Below are 20,123 nucleotides of genomic sequence, written 5' to 3' on the forward strand. Positions count from 1 at the left end.
GTGTACCCTTTCTGTTATAACATATTGCTTATATCCCCAAATCTCAGTTCCGTACAATAATATTGGTGCAATAAGAGAATCAAACAGTTTAAAATAAACATCACGTTTGACGGTACCAACTTTTCGTTCGAACTTAAAAATTGAATACATTGCTTTCCGTGCCTGAGCGGCTAAATTACCTACAGCTTTTGTCCATGTGTTCCTACATGACAACAATAAACCAAGATATTTGTATGATGTTACAACATCAATGACCTTTCCATTCATTTTCCAAATTTCACTCCTTGCATTATGACCCCCTTTGCGGAATACTACAACCTTTGTTTTGTCCGTGTTTATCTGGAGTTTCCACTTGTTACAAAATTCAGCAAGTACGTGAATCAATCTTTGCAAACCAATGACAGAGTCTGCGAAGAGTATAATGTCGTCTGCATAAAGTAAGATAAATAAATCATACATTTCCTGTGTTAATTGTATACCCCTAACACCAACAGTTTTAATCATGCGATACAATTCATCAATGAAAAAGGAGAATAGCACAGGGCTTAAAACACTTCCTTGTCTTACACCAATGTTGCAATTAAAATAATCTGACACTCCCCCATCTAAACGCACACATGATTTGACATCACTATACATGGATTTGACTACGTTATACATTTTGCCAGAGAGGCCAATAGACTGAAGTTTAAAAAACAGACATTTGTGATTAACGGAATCAAACGCTTTTGCAAAGTCCACAAACAGGCAGTAAAATTTCCCTCTCCTTCTTCTGTATGTATGTATGTATGCATGTATGTATGTATGTATGTATGTATGTCTCTGTCTGTGTATGTATGTATGTATGTATGTATGTATGTATGTATGTATGTATGTGTGCACCTGTATATATATTTATATATATATATATATATATATATATATATATATATATATATATATATATATATATATATATATATATATATATGTGTGTGTGTGTGTGTGTGTGTGTGTGTGTGTGTGTGTGTGTGTGTGTGTGTTCGGTTTTTGTAAACGTAATGCAATAAGACTGAGCCCATTGTGGTTGAATAATTAATGACATGCTATGGGACCCCTCATAGCCGTGATTATCGGTCCATCGTTTACACAGATCACAGATACGACATGTATTTATCACACTGTGCTCTAAAAGGTTATGTATATTTTAGTACCAATACCATGCTTATAATTTTGCAAGATTTGGTTACCAGATATGACATTCATTTACAGGTGTACCGATGTGTTGTCCAATCAGAGTTTTAATTGTTATAAAACATGGTTCATTAGTTACATAAACCATTCATGTGACTGGTGTACATCATCTGCATTTCAATGCAATCGTCCTTGTCCCTGGCCCCGTCTTATCATTCGCGTATATCTATTAAAATACGGACCTTAGACAGTTTTATCCCACCATTAGCTTAATGGTTAACTCGAAAGCTTCACAAATTCATGATTGGGTGAAATCGTATGTCCAGGTCACTGTCGGATTGGTCAAAGTATGAGTGAACAAACTTTAAGGTATTGCGATAGGTGATAACGGCATTTTATTTGTTCCTACCTGACGAGTCAGTCATTCTTAAAATTCTCGTTTTCATGAATTTAAAAAATCTTCGAAGATAGATATTAGAGCATCGGATGTGATTACGGAACAGAAACACGGTCTTGCATTTTGAGGTTAGTCATATAAACTACAGTGGCTGCCACACGTTGCATGCAGTCTCATGGGTCACATGCTGTAATTGCGTAATGCTAGAAAGACAGATGACCAGACGAAAGTTAAATCAATAATGTATTTTACAAATTTGTAACGCGCTATCTTATAATAAGTGAAGTTTTTTTCTAGAGTTGATCACGTACTGACCTTGACATATCATACCAGACATACTGAACTTCAAAATTGTTGAAAAAAAAGATATGCCAGAATAAGATTCGACATTTGTTTGTATCATAAATCATAAAACTTTATATTTTGCGCTCTGACACTGTAGTAAAATAAAGTTTCCAAAGTGTTCACAAATCGCAACATCTGTAAGATGACAGGACATATGTAATGATATGATGAGAACCATTCGGATGGTTCGAAAACCCTAGGGTTCAGATTGCATCACCAACACATGTTCAAAGGTGTGACATAAAACAGCCGCCCTTTGATCCCTACAGCCACAGACAAGCTTAGCCTGAGTATGCAACGAAATATTTAAACTAGGTCACATGAACAAGCAGTTTATCTTATACAGCGGGAATGTGTAGAAAATATAGGTTTATTGTCAATAGTCCAAGAAAGCTTGAGAATGTTAGGTATCAGTGTTATGAATTGATTTTACGTGTAATGGACGGACATGTACACATGATAGCATGACTTTAAATTTGTGTTTAGAACACCTGTGTTATATATCTGTCTTGACACAGATTTGTGAGGGGTGAGATTACGTCAACTGCACCGTGCAAAAATGTCAAAATGTCAATTGACAATGGTCTCCGTCCTGACATCCAACTGACAGGGGGTTAGGGTTTGACAATGGCCCCCCCCTGACATCCGGGGATAGGGTTTGACAATGGTCTCTGTCCTGACATCCAAGTAACAGAGGGGGTGGGGTTTGACAATGGTCTCCCTCCTGACATCAAACTGACAGAGGGGGATAGGATTTGACAATGGTCTTCCTCCTGACATCCAACTAACAGACGGGGATAGGATTTGACAATGGTCTTCCTCCTGACATCCAACTGACAGACGGGGATAGGATTTGACAATGGGCTCCCTCCTGACATCAAACTGACAGAGGGGATGGGGTTTGGCAATGGTCTCCGTCCTGACATCCAACTGACAGGGGGTTAGGGTTTGACAATGGCCTCCCCCTGACATCCGGGGATAGGGTTTGACAATGGTCTCTGTCCTGACATCCAAGTAACAGAGGGGGATAGGATTTGACAATGGTCTTCCTCCTGACATCCAACTAACAGAGGGGATGGGGTTTGACAATGGTCTCCCTCCTGACATCCAACTGACAGAGGGGGATAGGATTTGACAATGGTCTTCCTCCTGACATCCAACTGACAGAGGGGGATAGGATTTGACAATGGTCTCCCTCCTGACATCCAACTGACAGACGGGGATAGGATTTGACAATGGTCTTCCTCCTGACATCCAACTGACAGACGGGGATAGGGTTTGACAATGGTCTCTGTCCTGACAGAGGGGGGTACGGCGTTGATGTATTTTATAACTAAACAATCGTTAAATATCCATCATATTAACGTAGGTGTCAAAGAATGGCATCATATTAACGTACCTGTCAAAGAATGGCATCATATTAACGTACCTGTCACAGAATGGCATCATATTAACGTACCTGTCACAGAATGGCATCATATTAACGTACATGTCAAAGAATGGCATCATATTAACGCACCTGTCACAGAATGGCATCATATTAACGCACCTGTCACAGAATGGCATCATATTAACGTACCTGTCACAGAATGGCATCATATTAACGTACCTGTCACAGAATGGCATCATATTAACGTACCTGTCAAAGAATGGTATCTCCATAAACCAAGTTATACAAATATTGCATTCTATAAGGACAAGCAGAAAGATGATAAACTAAAAATAATAAATGACTTGCAAGTGTATATATTATGATATCGCCCGTGCAATGCTCCGCGGCCGAATTCAATGTGGTGTGGTATCACCTCTACCTCTGATCTTGACACAGTCCAAATTCTCCCATCAAGTTATGAGCCATGTTTTTATTAAATTACATATGATGAATCTCTGTTCTCATGATTATTATTTCATACTTTAATTTAGTTGATTTTTTTTTCAAGACAGGTGATCCAATCAAGGACATTTAACTCACAAAAAGAATTATAATTAATTCTTCAAAGACGTACAAGAGTGCTCAGGTATATCTATTTCGTCACTATGGAAACCAAGTACAATCTACCGTTCACGCATACATTAGTCTGTTTATTTGGAATGGCATCATGGTTGGATATCAATGGTTTGTGGGTACAACTACCAATAATGGTGAATTATCTTCCAGAAGGATGGGCCTTGGGGTCTTATCTTGTCCTGGTCATACAGATTGCCAATATCGGACCAATAACTTTTTCTATTGTCAACAAATTCACCTCTAGAAAGATCGAAATTCCAACGAACTATATGATAATTTCTGGAGGGATGATAGCGTGTGTTTTGCTTGCACCATTCTGGGATGAGACTACATACATCAATGGGCAAGAACATAGTATGGCTTTATTAACACTATCCGGGTTATTGGCATTGGTGGACTGCACGTCGTCTGTTTCGTTTCTCGCCTTCATGGCACTATTTCCCAAGGTGTTTATGAGTTCTTATTTCGTTGGCGAGGGATTTAGTGCATTTGTACCAAGTATATTGGGACTTCTACAAGGTGTTGGTGGCAACCCAGAATGTCTGAACAGTACATTTATCAATACAACAATTATCGGTAACACAACGGTCAATACAACGTACTACGACAACGAATATTATTACCCGTCGCCCAGGTATTCTGTCGAAGTGTACTTCATCCTTCTTGCTGTATTATTGCTCACAAGTTTAGTATCGTTTGCGATGTTAGTACATTTACCGACTATGAAGAGCCTCCATGTGAAACCTCAGACTACGAATGGAAACAACGGGCCTGAACTGACATCCTTTAAAAATACTTTGCCAACAGAAGAACTAAAGCAAGAATCAGTCATGTGCGGTACTGGTATAAAGGAAACAACTATGTCAAATGTAGATAATACTCCAGACAGTGTTACAAAGCCTGATAACAAATCCGAAAAACCACCAGAAATAGACATAAAGACGAGTGAAAACTTGTACCGCGATAATTATAACTTTGCGGAGGATGTGCCTATACTTAAACAACAACCAGCGACTTTGTCTAGAAGTGATTATATTTACCTGTTAACTTGGCAAGCATGGTCATGTGCCCTTACTAATGGTGTCATGCCCTCTATCCAAGCTTATTCAACGTTACCTTATGGCAATGTAACCTACCATTTAGTAGTGACATTGGGACTTATGATGATGCCAACAGCAAGTCTATGTGTACATTGGTTACCAGCCAAGACTAACCTTGCTATTGGTATACTTGGCAGTATGTCTACCCTCGTCTCGGCTTATATCTTTTACATAGCTTTGTCAAGTCCATACCCTCCATTGTGTGGCAATGTCTGGGGACCAATTCTATCGGTAAGTAGTTTATCATAATACCATCGTATCAACATTACCGTAAATTAGGAATTACGTATACCAACAATGTTTTGAATTATGTTCATATTTGTACATCAGCGCTCCTTAGTTTTAACTTTTACACAACATTTTCTACTAGTGGCCGGGGTTATGATAATTATCCGTCTATTGGGTAGAATGAGTGTCTCCGGTCAGAGAAATAAAGTACGACGGTCCCGTATTTCGTTATATCAATTTAATACCAAAAGAACAAAGGCAATTGTGTCAATGTAGTGTTGATGGTCTGAGGCATGAAGTAATTATATAATAAGTAGAGTGTCTATGCGCTGTAGTTATCTGTTACATGTTACGAAGAACTGTAAAGCAAAAGACGATCATCACTTTCACATGACAAGGCACCCTATTTCGGAGTAGAATTTACAATTTAGATGTAAAACACAGTAAAGAACCATGACACAAGAATGGTCCTATGTAATCCTTATGGATCCATTGATACAAATAGTGCGATAACTTGGGGTTAAATCCTGTGCCTTTAACAATTTGTAGAAACTTATTAGCTCTATAATTGATGTATAAAACACATTCTTCTCTCATTTACAGGTAACATCCTGGCTGCTATTCTACTTCTTGTTCACCTATGTTAAAGTATCTATAGGTGCTCGCTTTAGAGTGGAAGGTCGTACCGCACTCATATGGTATGGTGGCTTAACACAAGTTGGATCGTTCTGTGGAGCTATAGTGATTTTTCCACTGGTCAATACCTTGCACTTGTTTCAACCAAACGATCCATGTGAGTTTACGTGTTACTAGATATAGCTATTTTTGTTCAAAAACACATGTTAGTCGGTCTACGTCATGGATTTGCGTTTCTGCGCGCTTCGCCGTCAACTACGTCGCGGATCTGTTAGTCCGCTTAGCTGTCTACGTCGCGGATCTGTGTGTGAGTCCACTTCAGTCTTCGCTATCCGATGCAGAATCACATACAGGCTAATAATTATCCACCCGAATAATTTTTACCATAAAGACTGGCTGAAAGCCATTTGAACTGCACATTTCGCGCGTACAACTATTTGCTGCAACGTGGACTATAATTCGCTAAATAATTTATAGTGCCTGTCATCACCATAATTACGCATATACGCTTAGTTAAAACTAATATAGAAATTTAACGGTTAGATTTTTCTGAAAACTAACATTTGAAGCGCATTTTTTTATTTTCGTTTTTATCAATCTTCTAATACGTCACTTTGGTTTGGTTTGTTTTGTTTTGTTTGTTCATGTATATGTTTTACTCGTCTTTTTTAGTAGTTTATGAATTTAATTTTTGTTTCTGCTGCTCCTAACAATCTTAGTGAGCCCCTGATACAAAAGGGATGCAATAAATAAATAAATAAATAAATAAATAAATAAATAAATAAATAAATAAATACATACATACATACATACATACATACATACATACATCCATACATCCATCCATACATACATACATACATACATACATACATACATACATACATACATACATACATACATACATCCATACATACATACATACATACATACATACATACATACATACATACATACATACATCCATACATACATACATACATACATACATACATACATACATACACACATACATACATATATACATACATACATACATACATACACAAATAATACGCTTTGTTCTTTATTTTGTACAACCTGACAGGGGTTTATGGCAATTTCCGTTTCATTTTATGTAGTATTATTTCATGGTCAAATACAGTATTTTCACTTGATATGCTGTTCTGTCGTCAGTCATTCTATCCTTTAATTATGTGTGTCACCCGACCATCTTGTGACACAAATGGTATGACGTCATTTAATGAAATACAACTTTAATATTGTGGAATAAAAAGACATAATCTGACCGAACACAATTTATTGCTGGATAAGTTTGATGTAAACTGGTTGAATAGTATCAGTGTCACATGACGTAATCCGATCCTAGTCCTATCCCCAGTCAAATACAATTGCAGTTGGAGGATGACGTCATCTGATCCTAGTCCTATCCACAGTCAAATACAATTGCAGTTGGAGGATGACGTCATCTGATCCTAGTCCTATCCCCAGTAAAATACAATTGCAGTTGGAGGATGACATCACCCGATCCTAGTCCTATCCCCAGTCAAATACAATTTGCAGTTGGAGGATGGCGTCATCTGATCATAGTCCTGTTCTCAGTCAAATACAATTGCAGTTGGAGGATGAAATCATATGATCCTAGTCCCGAGTCAAATACAATTGCAGTTGGAGGATGACGTCATCTGATCATATAGTCCTATTCCCAGTCAAATACAATTGCAGTTGGAGGATGACGTCATCTGCTCAAATATATTTTATTGCCGGGTAGACTGACGTCATCTGATCAAATGCAAGTTGCTACTGAATAGGATGACCTCATCTACTCAAATACACTTTTATTTTCGGATAGAATGACGTCATCTGACCCAATATAATTCATCGGATAGGATGATGTACAATGTACAAATAGTAGTGACATCCTGTCATCTTATATCCTAGTGTACGCTGAACGGTGCTTGTATTGCAGACAGCAGTAACAGCAAGCTAGCAGCAGGACAATGTTGAGAACAGCTTCAGCTATGGCAACTCCGAGTACTATATGATAGTCTTCCTCATCAACACATTCTGCAATCAACAATCATGTCTTAAGTTACGTGTGTATTCAAAGCCTATACGTCGTCATATATATATATATATATATATATATATATATATATATATATATATATATATATATATATATATATATATATATATATATATATATATATATATATATATATATAGTTTTGGTAGTACTGGAACTCTTTCTTGGGTGTTAACACCCAAGAAAGAGTTCCAGTACTACCAAAACTATTACGCTCTGCCACTGCGGTATAGAGCACTGTCTTAGCAGATTGATACTCACCGAGTTATATATATATATATATATATATATATATATATATATATATATATATATATATATATATATATATATATATATATATATATATATATATATATATATATAATTTATATATATATATATATATAAAGCCTATACATTGTCATTGCTGATACATGCATGTATTAGATTATAGCGATCTATCAAATTTCCTATGCTCTAGTATTCGTTTAGAGATTTCGGTTTCATCGATTGAAATAAATTGTATGGCGTGACTTCTTGCCGCACATTGTAAACATTGCGCCAACGTTCTGTTTGCTAATCTTAATATCAACACACACACACACACACATACCCACACACACACACACACACACACACACACACACGCACAGACACACACAGACACACACACATATACACAGACACACAGACACACAGACACACACACACACACACACACACACACACACACACACACACATTTATGCATGCATGCATGCATGCCATTTTCTCACCTTTATTTTGGTCCAGGGGTAGTTGTGCAGTTACAGGATTTATTTGTAAAACTCGTAAACTATCCTTTGTTTCACCGATACCACCCAATACGCCTTCCAGTTTATCCCGAAATTCTGTTTCTGACCACCAGAAGTTGCCACATGTTTTGAAGTCTTTCGGTGGGTTCATCATTTCAGTGACGTCACCTTCTTTTAACATAAGTGCCATACCCTGTATTTGGTGATCTTCGATGTGACAATGAACAAACCACCAGCCTGTATTAAAAGGACATACGTTTTTCAACTGCTATTCGCGCATGACAACTACAAACAAACCATTAGCGGAGTCTATAAATAAACTAACAAACAAGGCAACTAAACACAACTTATTATGTTTATACAAATGTACAAAGACATAGAGCAGATTTTACGCTGTTATAATTATTGCATTATAATTAGATACGCCACTTGCATGATCAAAGCACACAAATACGGTTTAAAAGTCGTACAGTTAGAATCACTCTCAGACTGATCAATACGTTACCGAGAATGGTTTGTTTTTGACTGATTAAAGTCTTCATGCAAGATTATGTCGCATTGAATCCGTATCATTGGAACCTGGTAGGGTTGAGGTTGCTATGAAGGGCCGTTGTTCTAGGGGTAATAATTGTAACTCGATTTGAGGACATTATGGGAAAGCGCTATATAAACACTAAACTAATGTTATAAGAGGTGCTGTTAGTCTAAATACAGTACATTCTACGCAACAAGAACACATACTTAAACTAAAATCTAGAACTTTCCGTCCAAAGTCATATCCCATAGTCACCCATTATCATTGTATGGACAAGAAATTATAGAATCGAAGCAGTATGGAAATTTTAATGAGTAATTTTACAAGTTTGCGTATTGTCGGCTGCGAGGCTTTGGAACGAATGCGTTCCCTGCGTCTTCTAGGGATATATATTCATGAAGACACACATGCCTACCTGGATTATCAGCCACAAATCTTACTACGACATACCCACCAACAGGTACGATAATGGTATCCTTCAGTGGTGGGTTTTCTAGATTTAAACCGGGTATTTTATCGCCCTTCCACGTCGGATCATTCCATTTTCCGATGTTACATTGTGGATTGTTCCCACAGTCAATGTCAGTGTTTTCGCCTACAAAGTTTCCAGTCTCTCTGTCGTAAAGACCGTAACCAGTCTTCAGGACATAGAAGTGATGGCCATGGATGTGAACTGGGTGAGCAGCAGCTTGAATTCTCGGACCTCGGCAGAAAAGAAAAACATTTCTCACAATAAATATTCACTAAAATGTAGGTTTATTTTCAGATCGGTTTGTACGATGGCGTCGTATAAATTGTATAGAAAACAATTAATACTAGTATATCGACAACGATATTTCTAGTTTGCTTTATTCTTAACATGAATGAATTGAACCAGATACTTATTGCAACTAAATCTAACATATGTACACATGTACATACTATACTGTAGATAAAGGTTTATTGAGCTTGATATGATGTGGTATGAGATCTGATATGATATATGATATGATATATGATATGATATGATATGATATGATATGATATGGTATGATATGATATGATATGATATGGTATGGTATGATATATATGATTTTATAATATACCTAGTGATAATGCTGTGCCATGATTCGCTAGAATCAGTCACGTGATAGGAAAATAGAATGACTACTTCCCTTGGGGAATAGTCCCATCAATTTTTACATAGTCACGTGACCACCGCGCGTTCACAGCAGGTCAAAATGACAGCTTCTGACGATGTCGTCTGCCACCGCGAGTTCACAGCATGAGGTATATTATAAAACACATATTGCCTGGCCTATATTCGGGCTATAGCACCCGTTCATTACCCCCTCGTGACTGTGAGTTACCAGAATCACATGCTATTTCCCTCGGCCGTTGGCCTCGGGAAATAGCATGTGATTCTGGTAACTCACAGTCCCTCGGGTGTAATAAACGGGTGCTATAGCCCTCATGGCCAGGCAATATGTGTTCAATATAAAACACATATTGCCTGGCCTATATTCGGGCTATAGCACTCATGGCCAGGCAATATGTGTTCAATATGATATGATGATATATGATATTATGATGTGATACGATATGATACTTTATGATAAATGATATGAGATACGATACGATACGATACGATACGATACGATACGATATGATATGATATTTATATCAACAACTCACCAATTCTGATATTATAAAGCACAATTTGTATGACGTTTCCCATGGTTAGTTCAACGTAATGGGTACAGTCACAGTGGTCTGTATCACACACTTTCTCATCACATATTGTCATGTAATCACTGAGTTCACCTTTTGGAAGAATCTGTTTGCAAATGATAATAGCATTCGTCAAGATATCAGGCTATTAGTATAGTTGGAATCAATCTTGAAAGACATAGTGATACTCGTTGCATAGTCTTCATCCCATTCTATAGTGGGTCTACCTTGACCATCAATGGTCCCTATTTGAAGGGGATACAAGTTCTTTCTACTTAAAAACAGTGGAGAGACATTTCTCTCCCCTGGCTGTTTTTCCCCAATATCTAATTTCTAGTCTGTCATTACAGGGGCACAGAATGCAATCTTAAGGTTCCAGTGGTTACTTTAAGTATTTCATATTAAATTGATGTTATTACCAGATTTAAACTGAATACCCCTGTAAAGTCAAAACCATGGATTTGTTTGACCTACACACTTTGCTGGAATGCAAAATTCTAAGCTATAGCTATTATACATGATGTACCACTTAATTGGAAAATTAATGATACAAAACTGTATGAAATATGAAGTGTACATAGTTAACATAATGCCTAATTACCAAAATATCATTAATTATGCAAATTAACCATTTAGCTTTAAGTTATAAGTTACACTCGCACTTGTTTACCATCAATACATGTACTAAATTATCTGAAAATTATAGCTTACATTCTAAAGACATTGCCTAACTATCAAAATGATTATTTATGCAAATTACATACCACAATTAAAGACTATATAAACAACTACATCAGCGACGCACGATTTGTTATGGTTGACGGATGTACCAAGTTAAACGAAATTTGAAGTTTACATTCTTAAGATATAGCCTATACCGAAAATCATTAACTATGCAAATTACTTATTAAAATTAAAAACTATATCAACATGCTTTATAGGCTATGAGTGCTTTCTCATTGTTGATGTGTGTGCTACATTATATGGCAAGATATAGCTTATTTACTGAAAATCATTACTAACTCAAATTACTCATTAAAAGTAAAAGCTACGTCAAGAAATCTCATGTGAGCATTGTTATGGTTGATATATGTACCAAATTATATGAAATTTGAAGTTTGCAATATTAAGATAAAGCCTAATTACCGAAAATAATTAATTATGCAAATTACTCATTAAAACTAGATAAACTAAGCTAACAGGCTTTATTGGATATGTGTGCTTTGCTATGGTTGATGTACAATGTATGTGATAAATTGTATGGAATTTGAAGATTGCATTCTTAAGATATACCTTAAATACTGAAAATCATTAATTATTCTAATTACTCATTAAAAGTAAAAGTTATATCAGCAAACTTCATAGGACAGGTGCATTTTATTATGGTTCATGTATATACCAAATTATATGATATTTGAAGCTTGCATTCTTAAGATATAGCCTAATTACCGAAAATCGTTAATTGTGCAAATTATTCATTAAAACTGTAAGTTAAATGGACATAGCTTTATAGAACATATGCGCTTTCTCATGGCTAACGTATGTGCTAAATTATATTGAATTTGAAGTATGCGTTCCAAAGATATGGCGTAATTACTAAAAACCGTTAATTACGCAAATGACTAATTAATGTTCAATGGATGTTTACTAATTAGTTCTTTTCATCACTATATGAAAGATGTGTAAAGAAGTTTCATTAGAATTAATGCAGTAGTTTTTAAGATATCGTGTCCACAGTCAGGCGGACACATACATACATACATACATACATACATACATACATACATACATACATACATACATACATACATACATACATACATACATACATACATACACACACACACATACATACATACATACATACATACATACATACATACATACATACATCACACAGACACAAACGGACAGACAGACAGACAGACAGACAGACAGACAGACAGACAGACAGACAGACAGACAGACAGACAGACAGACAGACAGAAGCATAACATAACCTTTCCTTACGGAGGGTAAAAATAGCTTTAATAATGTTTTATCGTTGTAAAACCACATAGAACATGCTACTGCACTATTTGAGTATGAACATTTACCCTGTTTGGCAAACCGTGTTTAGCTTACCATGAGCGGCGTTGATGGTGGGACGAAATGTCTTCCATTCACTGACGGTGTGAGTCTTCCAGAGCCAGTTAAGTGAAAATTCATAAAAATCTCTTGAAAGTTAGACATGTCGTTTGGAATACGTGGAGGGGGTGTTCCCTTATGTGCCTTCAAATCTGATATTGGTATACACCTAGTGAATGTATTACTTGGATAATATCTGAAGAAATACAACGACTTGATCAGTTATGACTCATATCAAAGTATGACAAACAAGATGGACTAAACATTGTCTACTTCCTTTAACATTAGTACACAATCCTGGGTATATAATACCACAGACTTGTCTGTGATAATACTACGTATTCATTGGTCCATCATATAATATACGACTGGGTTCCATGGACCTTAACTTGTAGTACTTGTCACAGATGTTCATATCTCTACATACCCATATCTTATCATGTCGTCACGAATAATCCAAGTATTGAGAATGATTGTAATGTTCAGAGTCTCGGTTAACTACCACAAGCCATGAGGCACCATAGAGTTGTATGTGACGTGTGTGACTTCGGGGTAAAGCGGCTTGTCTCGTTTGCATCGAAAGTATTGAGTCGACTGATTGAGGTTGGAGAGATAACTTAGTTTCCACCCCTTTAAGAGCACGCCATGTGAATGTTATGAGAATCTACCATTTTTAGAGCTGTAGTTGGATGCCTTTATTCTCAGTGTTTGTGAGTGTAGTTTGTCAAGAGTGCGACTTTTTAAAAGCTAATATGACACAACTAACCTGTATGGACAGTTGACAACAGTACAAGGGTTACTTTGAGTACATAAGTCTGGTTGACTTGTTGGCTCTGTTAAGGGGGATTTATCATAATGCAAGACTGCTTCCACATGCCCAGCTGTAACGGCACCCTGAGAAGAAAAACAAAATTCTGTACAAAAAGGTTTAAAAGTTTCGCTTAATTTTCGTCAGAATAGTTAAAGTTTTTCTTGCAAACTTGGTAAAAGCAATATTTTATTCAACTATTTTTTTCAGAATGAGAGTCTTTGAGTTCTTCTTCCGATCTGTCAAAGTTTCGCTTAGACATGCCTTGTACCGATTCCGAAGTATGTTGTTGTGAATACATTATGTATCTAGTAAACGTACATGAACGTGGTCTGTATAATTAGCGATAGATTTGGGATGGAAAGAGTTTTTTCCCCAGATAATAACATCTTCTTGCATTATCTAGCTTAGAAAAAATGAGTAGCACGTTCTCACCCCAACTCTATTCTCAATTTCAAGCGTTTCTCCACGAATCCAGTAATTTTTGATGGGTTGCTTAGCATGAATATAGAAATCAACTCTTTCTCCCGAATGTACAACGACAGATTGGACTGGTGTGGGTACAATCGGATTACTATCCGTAGCAGACAAAACCAAATCATGGCTATCAATGGATATACGGAAAGCATACATCATAGAAGCACTGATCACACGAAAACGATAATATAAATGTGGTTTGACATTGAACCATTCGATCGGTATGATATCGTTTTCTACCTGATTGGTAGAATTGTAATGACGACCTGTAAGACAGTATAGTATGAAAGTATGGCATTGAATCTATGAATTAAAAGTACGGCATTGATTGAGTACCTTTAGAGATATCACGACTATCTATAAACGATTATTATATATTTGGTAAATTTAACACCAATGTTTCAAAACTATCAATAACAAAAACGCACAAATTTATGATGTTATGATAAAAACAAAACATTGGTGACAAAATTATCAAATTAATGTTATGTTACATAAAGATTAACTGGAACGAACTTCTGTTTCTTCATCTAGTGCAAAAAACCTTCAAGTTCATGCCTTCGAAAACTCAATGTCAACTTTGTCATGAGTACACATATTTGTTCAGACCTCTGAAGTGGTGCGAGATTTATGCTACATACTAAATGCCAATGCTTTATATGACTACACTACAAATTTATATCAACTATCAAACAATGTTAACACGATAAAACACTATGTTGGCTAATATCCTTGTTTTCGCCACAAAACATAATTAATACCAAAATATCACCTTTAACTAAAGTTATTTTCTGGTGATTTAGTAGATCTGGTGTCTTTGATTTTGTTAGGTCACATTATTTACGGCAGACATTTGTCATGTGACACAAACAATCAATATTGCTTTGCTAAGACAACACAATTGACCACTGACCTTTGCCGTTTAGCAATCCAGATATGAATGGAGTGTGTCCAATCACAGCTCCATCTAGCTGATTAGTCTGGAAGAAACATTGTTCTGTGTCATCAAATCCTGGAGTGAATCTGTGTGCAAACGTTAAATATGCGCATTGATTAATGTCATTATTGTACATGATATTCAACATTCCCATATGTAGACTAAATTATTAAAATCAAGCATCTTTCTGAGAATTAAAACTTTACCGCAAGTGCAGTTAGATTACTATATTATATTTTCACATATGTCAACTTATATCAATAGGCTGGATCTATGACATCCATAATACCTCCTCTAAAAGGTAGATATGCCTATAAATCTACATATTTATTTTATTTCTTTGTAAGAATATTAGACAGAGACAGACAGGCATACATACATACATACATACATACATACATACATACACACACACACACAGACCTTTGCATCGTTCTGTGTATACGATTGTAGATATCTATGGACGGTTCTCGCATCCAATCACTCACTAGCATTATAAAGTCTCCATCAAACTTTTTAGTTGGCGAAACCATGTTCTAGTCGTAATAATTAAACATATAAAGATTAATATTAACGATTTTGAAATGTACAATATATCTCGCTCGACAGTAAAAGTTGATAGAACGAGAGCATGTAGTGATTTTTTAATATGTGCAAAGTGTTTTAAACCGCAACAGTCGTCCAGTACACACGTCAAGGTTCGAAGGGTTTATTGTATGTAGAGAAGACGACATATCCCGTCCCGATTACTTATCCTATGTTCCAACCGCCACGTTTAAATCACTTCGTTTTCATGATGTCAGAATTCAGTCAAGAAAAATAGGTTAAACGTATCGTAGTAGGGGGCTATGACTTTTTCAATTCTAACTTCAATATTAAAAGAACATACTCGGTTGGTGGTGGTGGTGGTGGTGGTGGTGGTTGTTGTTGTTGTTGTTGTTGTTGTTGTTGTTGTTGTGGTGGTGGTGGTGGTGGTGGTGGTGGTGGTGGTGGTGGTGGTGGTGGTGGTGGTGGTGGTGGTAGTGGTGGGGGGTAGTGGTGGTGTGATCTAGTCTTCAGTACTATTCACAGATTGATGGAAATAGTTGAAATCTTAGTTCTATAAGAAGTATTATTACCTCGAACGTATATGAGCCCAAAACTATTAATGCTCCATAAAAACCATCTGTTCGTTCAGTGCCTAGATGTGAGTGGTACCAATGGGTTCCTGGTGGGGTGGCCAAAAATCTTGACAGAAAAATGGTCGAAATGACATTAGTGGTTTTACCTTAGTTACAGTTAAATTATCTTAAAAGACCATTCTGAAAGAAAAAAACATAGTTACCTTCGTAAGAATTATCTATAGTAGTGATAAACCCTATAATCTAGGATTATTATAAGTTAAACCCTCTAACAAATACCTGGGTAACTATCAAGTCTAGGCTTTTAGTCATAAACAACGTGTCTAGCTGGTTGCAATAGTCCATGCAGTCCTGGTCCTGATTAGAGATTTTGCAGCAAACGAACAATGGCCAAAATACCCTACCTGTATGTAAACGTCTCTCCAGGGTTGATAGGACACTGAGATACTGTCCCTACACCATCCATCCATGGTGTATTATGTTGAAGCATACCATGCCAATGTATCGTTATCCCTTCCATCAATAAACTGTTCTTCACATTGACGACAACCTAAGGAATTGGGGAATTTATAAATGTACATTATAACGGTCGAAAGTTCCTTATACATTACACTCAATCGGGTATAGCATTATTAGGACAGATTGAATTCTATGATATTTGTTTTAATTATTCAATTCTGATAACAACAATGTTACACTAAGAAACACGACAGGCTGTCATGTTTACAAAGCTTTGCGCTACTAATATCCTTATACAGCAGTGAGTAACGGTACTACTTCTGTTATCCTAGTAAAGTTCAGAAGTTAATCTTATCGTGTCAATACATAGTTTGTTTACACACGTAGTGAAAATTTATGACATAATTCTGGCAACCACACTGTCGAATTCAATGAATAACTTAACAAGTCGTGTCTACACTCAAAAAAAAAATTATTTGATTTCGGGGGGGGGGGCAGATTTGGACACAACAATAGATTTGTCCCCAAAACAACAAGAAAAGATTTTTTGCCTAGTAGAGGTACAGCAATTTAAAAAAATACATATATGCTTTAAATTTGACCATTGTCCTCGCTGCGCGGCTCACCGCACCCTGTCGTGTAGGAAATTACTGACAACCCCAGTCCACAGTCTACATACATACACTTATACGTCACCTGTCACCAATCTCGCATTCTGATTGGTCGAGAGCCCTGCAGATACACAGGGGTATTTTTCACCAACAGCCGTATTTTTGCTTGTTGTATCACGTGATCACTACACGCCCCCTTGTAAACAAATCTAGCAGACAACTAGAGATCTAGCTATAACCAGCATTTCCAATGCCAAATGTGTTGTCAATCGAACAAAATATCACCGTTGTATACATTGAAACAAGTCTTTGAACTGTACTTTTCATGTCACAGGGAAATACATGTAGTCAAAACTTCCACACAACCGTGAAAGTCCAGTGACGGCGAACGCACGGTCGTCACGCGATCGTAAACATGAATTCCTAAATTTATGAAGGATATGAAAATTACCACCACAGAGGGTGTAATTTTTGCTTAACTAGAACAACAAAGCATATCACGAACATTTATGTACATTTAATGGAATACAGTACGCAAAACAAAGACGCACTCATTTTTCAGCTGATGGTTATAACTTATAAGTTTGAATATATCGCTGAGTGATATGCAAATAGTAAACATTACATGCATACATACATACATGCACGCACACACGCACGCACGCACACACACACACATACATACATACATACATACATACATACATACATACATACATACATACATACATACATACATACATACATACATACATACGTACGTACGTACGTACATACATACATACATACATACATACATACATACATACATACATACATACATACATACATACATACATACATACATACGTACATATAATACATTCCTCAGAACTGGAGACAGGTCGATGTAGCTTATTTCAAAAGTAGCAAGTAAAATGAGAAAGTAGGCAGTGAAAATTGGATTGAAATACGAGAGAACCAAATGATTTCCCCCCTCCCACCCCTGGGGATTTTTTAACTTCTCGTGCTGTTTTCTTGTTGTTGAGGTGATAACAACATCTGATAAAACTGAATTAAAGAACGAGGGAGAAGAGTGGGGTGGGTACGGGGTTTCCCCCTCCCGCCCCTGGTGATTTTGTAATTAATGGAATAAAAGAGTCACAATTAGAATTTCAATTTAAAAACTTACATCGAGAAAAAATCTCAGCGTCTAATGTTGCATGCTAAACCATTCAAAAATATGTTATCATGATGACAAAAATATAGGATTCAAGGTATTATGCCAGGTCAGTGTTCTCAGTAATTTGATTTGACTAGTGCTTTGTTTTGTTTTGTTTTGTGTTGTTTCAGTATTTGTCAACAGTTAGTTGACGGCGGCGGTGACAAAGACACACATGTACCTTGGAAATTGATATTTGTAGCTAGTTTCTGTGCTTACAACACAACAAGTTTATACCCTGGAAGCACATTTTGTTTTTGTCTTGAGCATGAGTTAATCTACAATTTTTTTCTCCTTTTAATTTCTTTTTCAAAAATCCTCCCGCCCCACAAATCAAATGGTGTATCCCTGAACCTTTACCTTAAAACTATGACAGGATTAATTGAATTAAGTCGAACAAGACAGATTGATTTATGATATCGTAATTTGATCATTTTATTGCATTACCTCAGTACCATTTTTAACTATGATGGGCGGACCCGGAAGTTGTCCGTTTATAACTATAGCTGTACGGTAGCCCCCGTCTGCCGTCAATATTGTCTTTACTTCTATAACATTGAAAGGAAGAGATGGCGAGTTATAAAAAAATAAACGTAATGATGCCTTCCACATCTTTGCTTCTAATAAAACGACTTTTGCACCATTTCACAACTAGACAAAATCATGTAAACGAATATCGGATGATATGATTGGGAGATGATTGATTGCGTAAATGCAATGTCATCTTTATCACAATTGAATCGTTTCTACGTGAACTCTTTCCACGAGTCAAAAAGTTCAATATAACAAGATAGTAGCGCCAGTGATTATATAATTCACTTTGATTTTAATGAACTATGGCGTTTCGTGCATACTTGTCGAGTAAATACATGTATAATTTTCTTTTTCTGCAGTTTTGGAGCAGATCACTACCATAGCAATTTTACAAACTATCTTTGTTACTCAATTATTGCTACGAAAAAAGTTTCATGTTTGGTTTTGTGTCTTAATTGCGTTGAAGAGTGTACGCTGAAAAACGAACTTCATACCTTGCTCTGTTAAAAGTTGGAGGCTATCACATCCAGTGTTTCTGACCCTCTTATAGAACTGCCCATTACGTACCACCACTGGTACAGCATTGCCACTTGATTCATGTAACACCATAGTGTGTCTGTATGTAATCTCCCAGTTGTAGGTACAAATTGTGCCTTCTGTATTACACTCTCCATTGGGCTGCACTAGGTGAGTGTTGACAGTTAAAATTGGAGACACTAAAAGAAAACACACCAGAGCCTGTAAACAAGACATTATTGCACTCTTCTAAATGTAGCAGACGTGATTGTACCAATTCAGGTGACAGCGTGCACCGTCTCATATCAGGGTTTGAATTTTATGAACAATATATT

The 20,123-nt window shown here is 36.5% G+C and overlaps 2 protein-coding genes across 2 annotated transcripts; one reads left to right on the forward strand and one right to left on the reverse strand.

Moving 5' to 3' along the window:
• Window positions 1–3,952: 3,952 nt before the first annotated feature.
• Window positions 3,953–6,064, forward strand: LOC144434824 (solute carrier family 52, riboflavin transporter, member 3-B-like). Its single transcript, XM_078123333.1, has 2 exons — window positions 3,953–5,254; window positions 5,855–6,064. The coding sequence occupies exons 1-2, from the start codon at window positions 3,953–3,955 to the stop codon at window positions 6,062–6,064; spliced, it is 1,512 nt and encodes a 503-aa protein (XP_077979459.1).
• Window positions 6,065–7,817: 1,753 nt separating this feature from the next.
• Window positions 7,818–19,896, reverse strand: LOC144434825 (uncharacterized). The gene is made up of 13 exons (XM_078123335.1): window positions 19,767–19,896; window positions 19,186–19,286; window positions 16,872–17,017; window positions 16,465–16,573; window positions 15,770–15,882; window positions 15,323–15,432; window positions 14,368–14,675; window positions 13,891–14,018; window positions 13,122–13,320; window positions 10,955–11,103; window positions 9,703–9,983; window positions 8,735–8,989; window positions 7,818–7,954 (listed from the first exon to the last, which is right to left on the reverse strand). The coding sequence occupies exons 1-13, from the start codon at window positions 19,879–19,881 to the stop codon at window positions 7,818–7,820; spliced, it is 2,151 nt and encodes a 716-aa protein (XP_077979461.1). The 5' UTR covers window positions 19,882–19,896.
• Window positions 19,897–20,123: the final 227 nt, after the last annotated feature.

This window comes from Glandiceps talaboti, chromosome 5, assembly GCF_964340395.1.
Source record: "Glandiceps talaboti chromosome 5, keGlaTala1.1, whole genome shotgun sequence".
NCBI lineage: Eukaryota > Metazoa > Hemichordata > Enteropneusta > Spengelidae > Glandiceps > Glandiceps talaboti.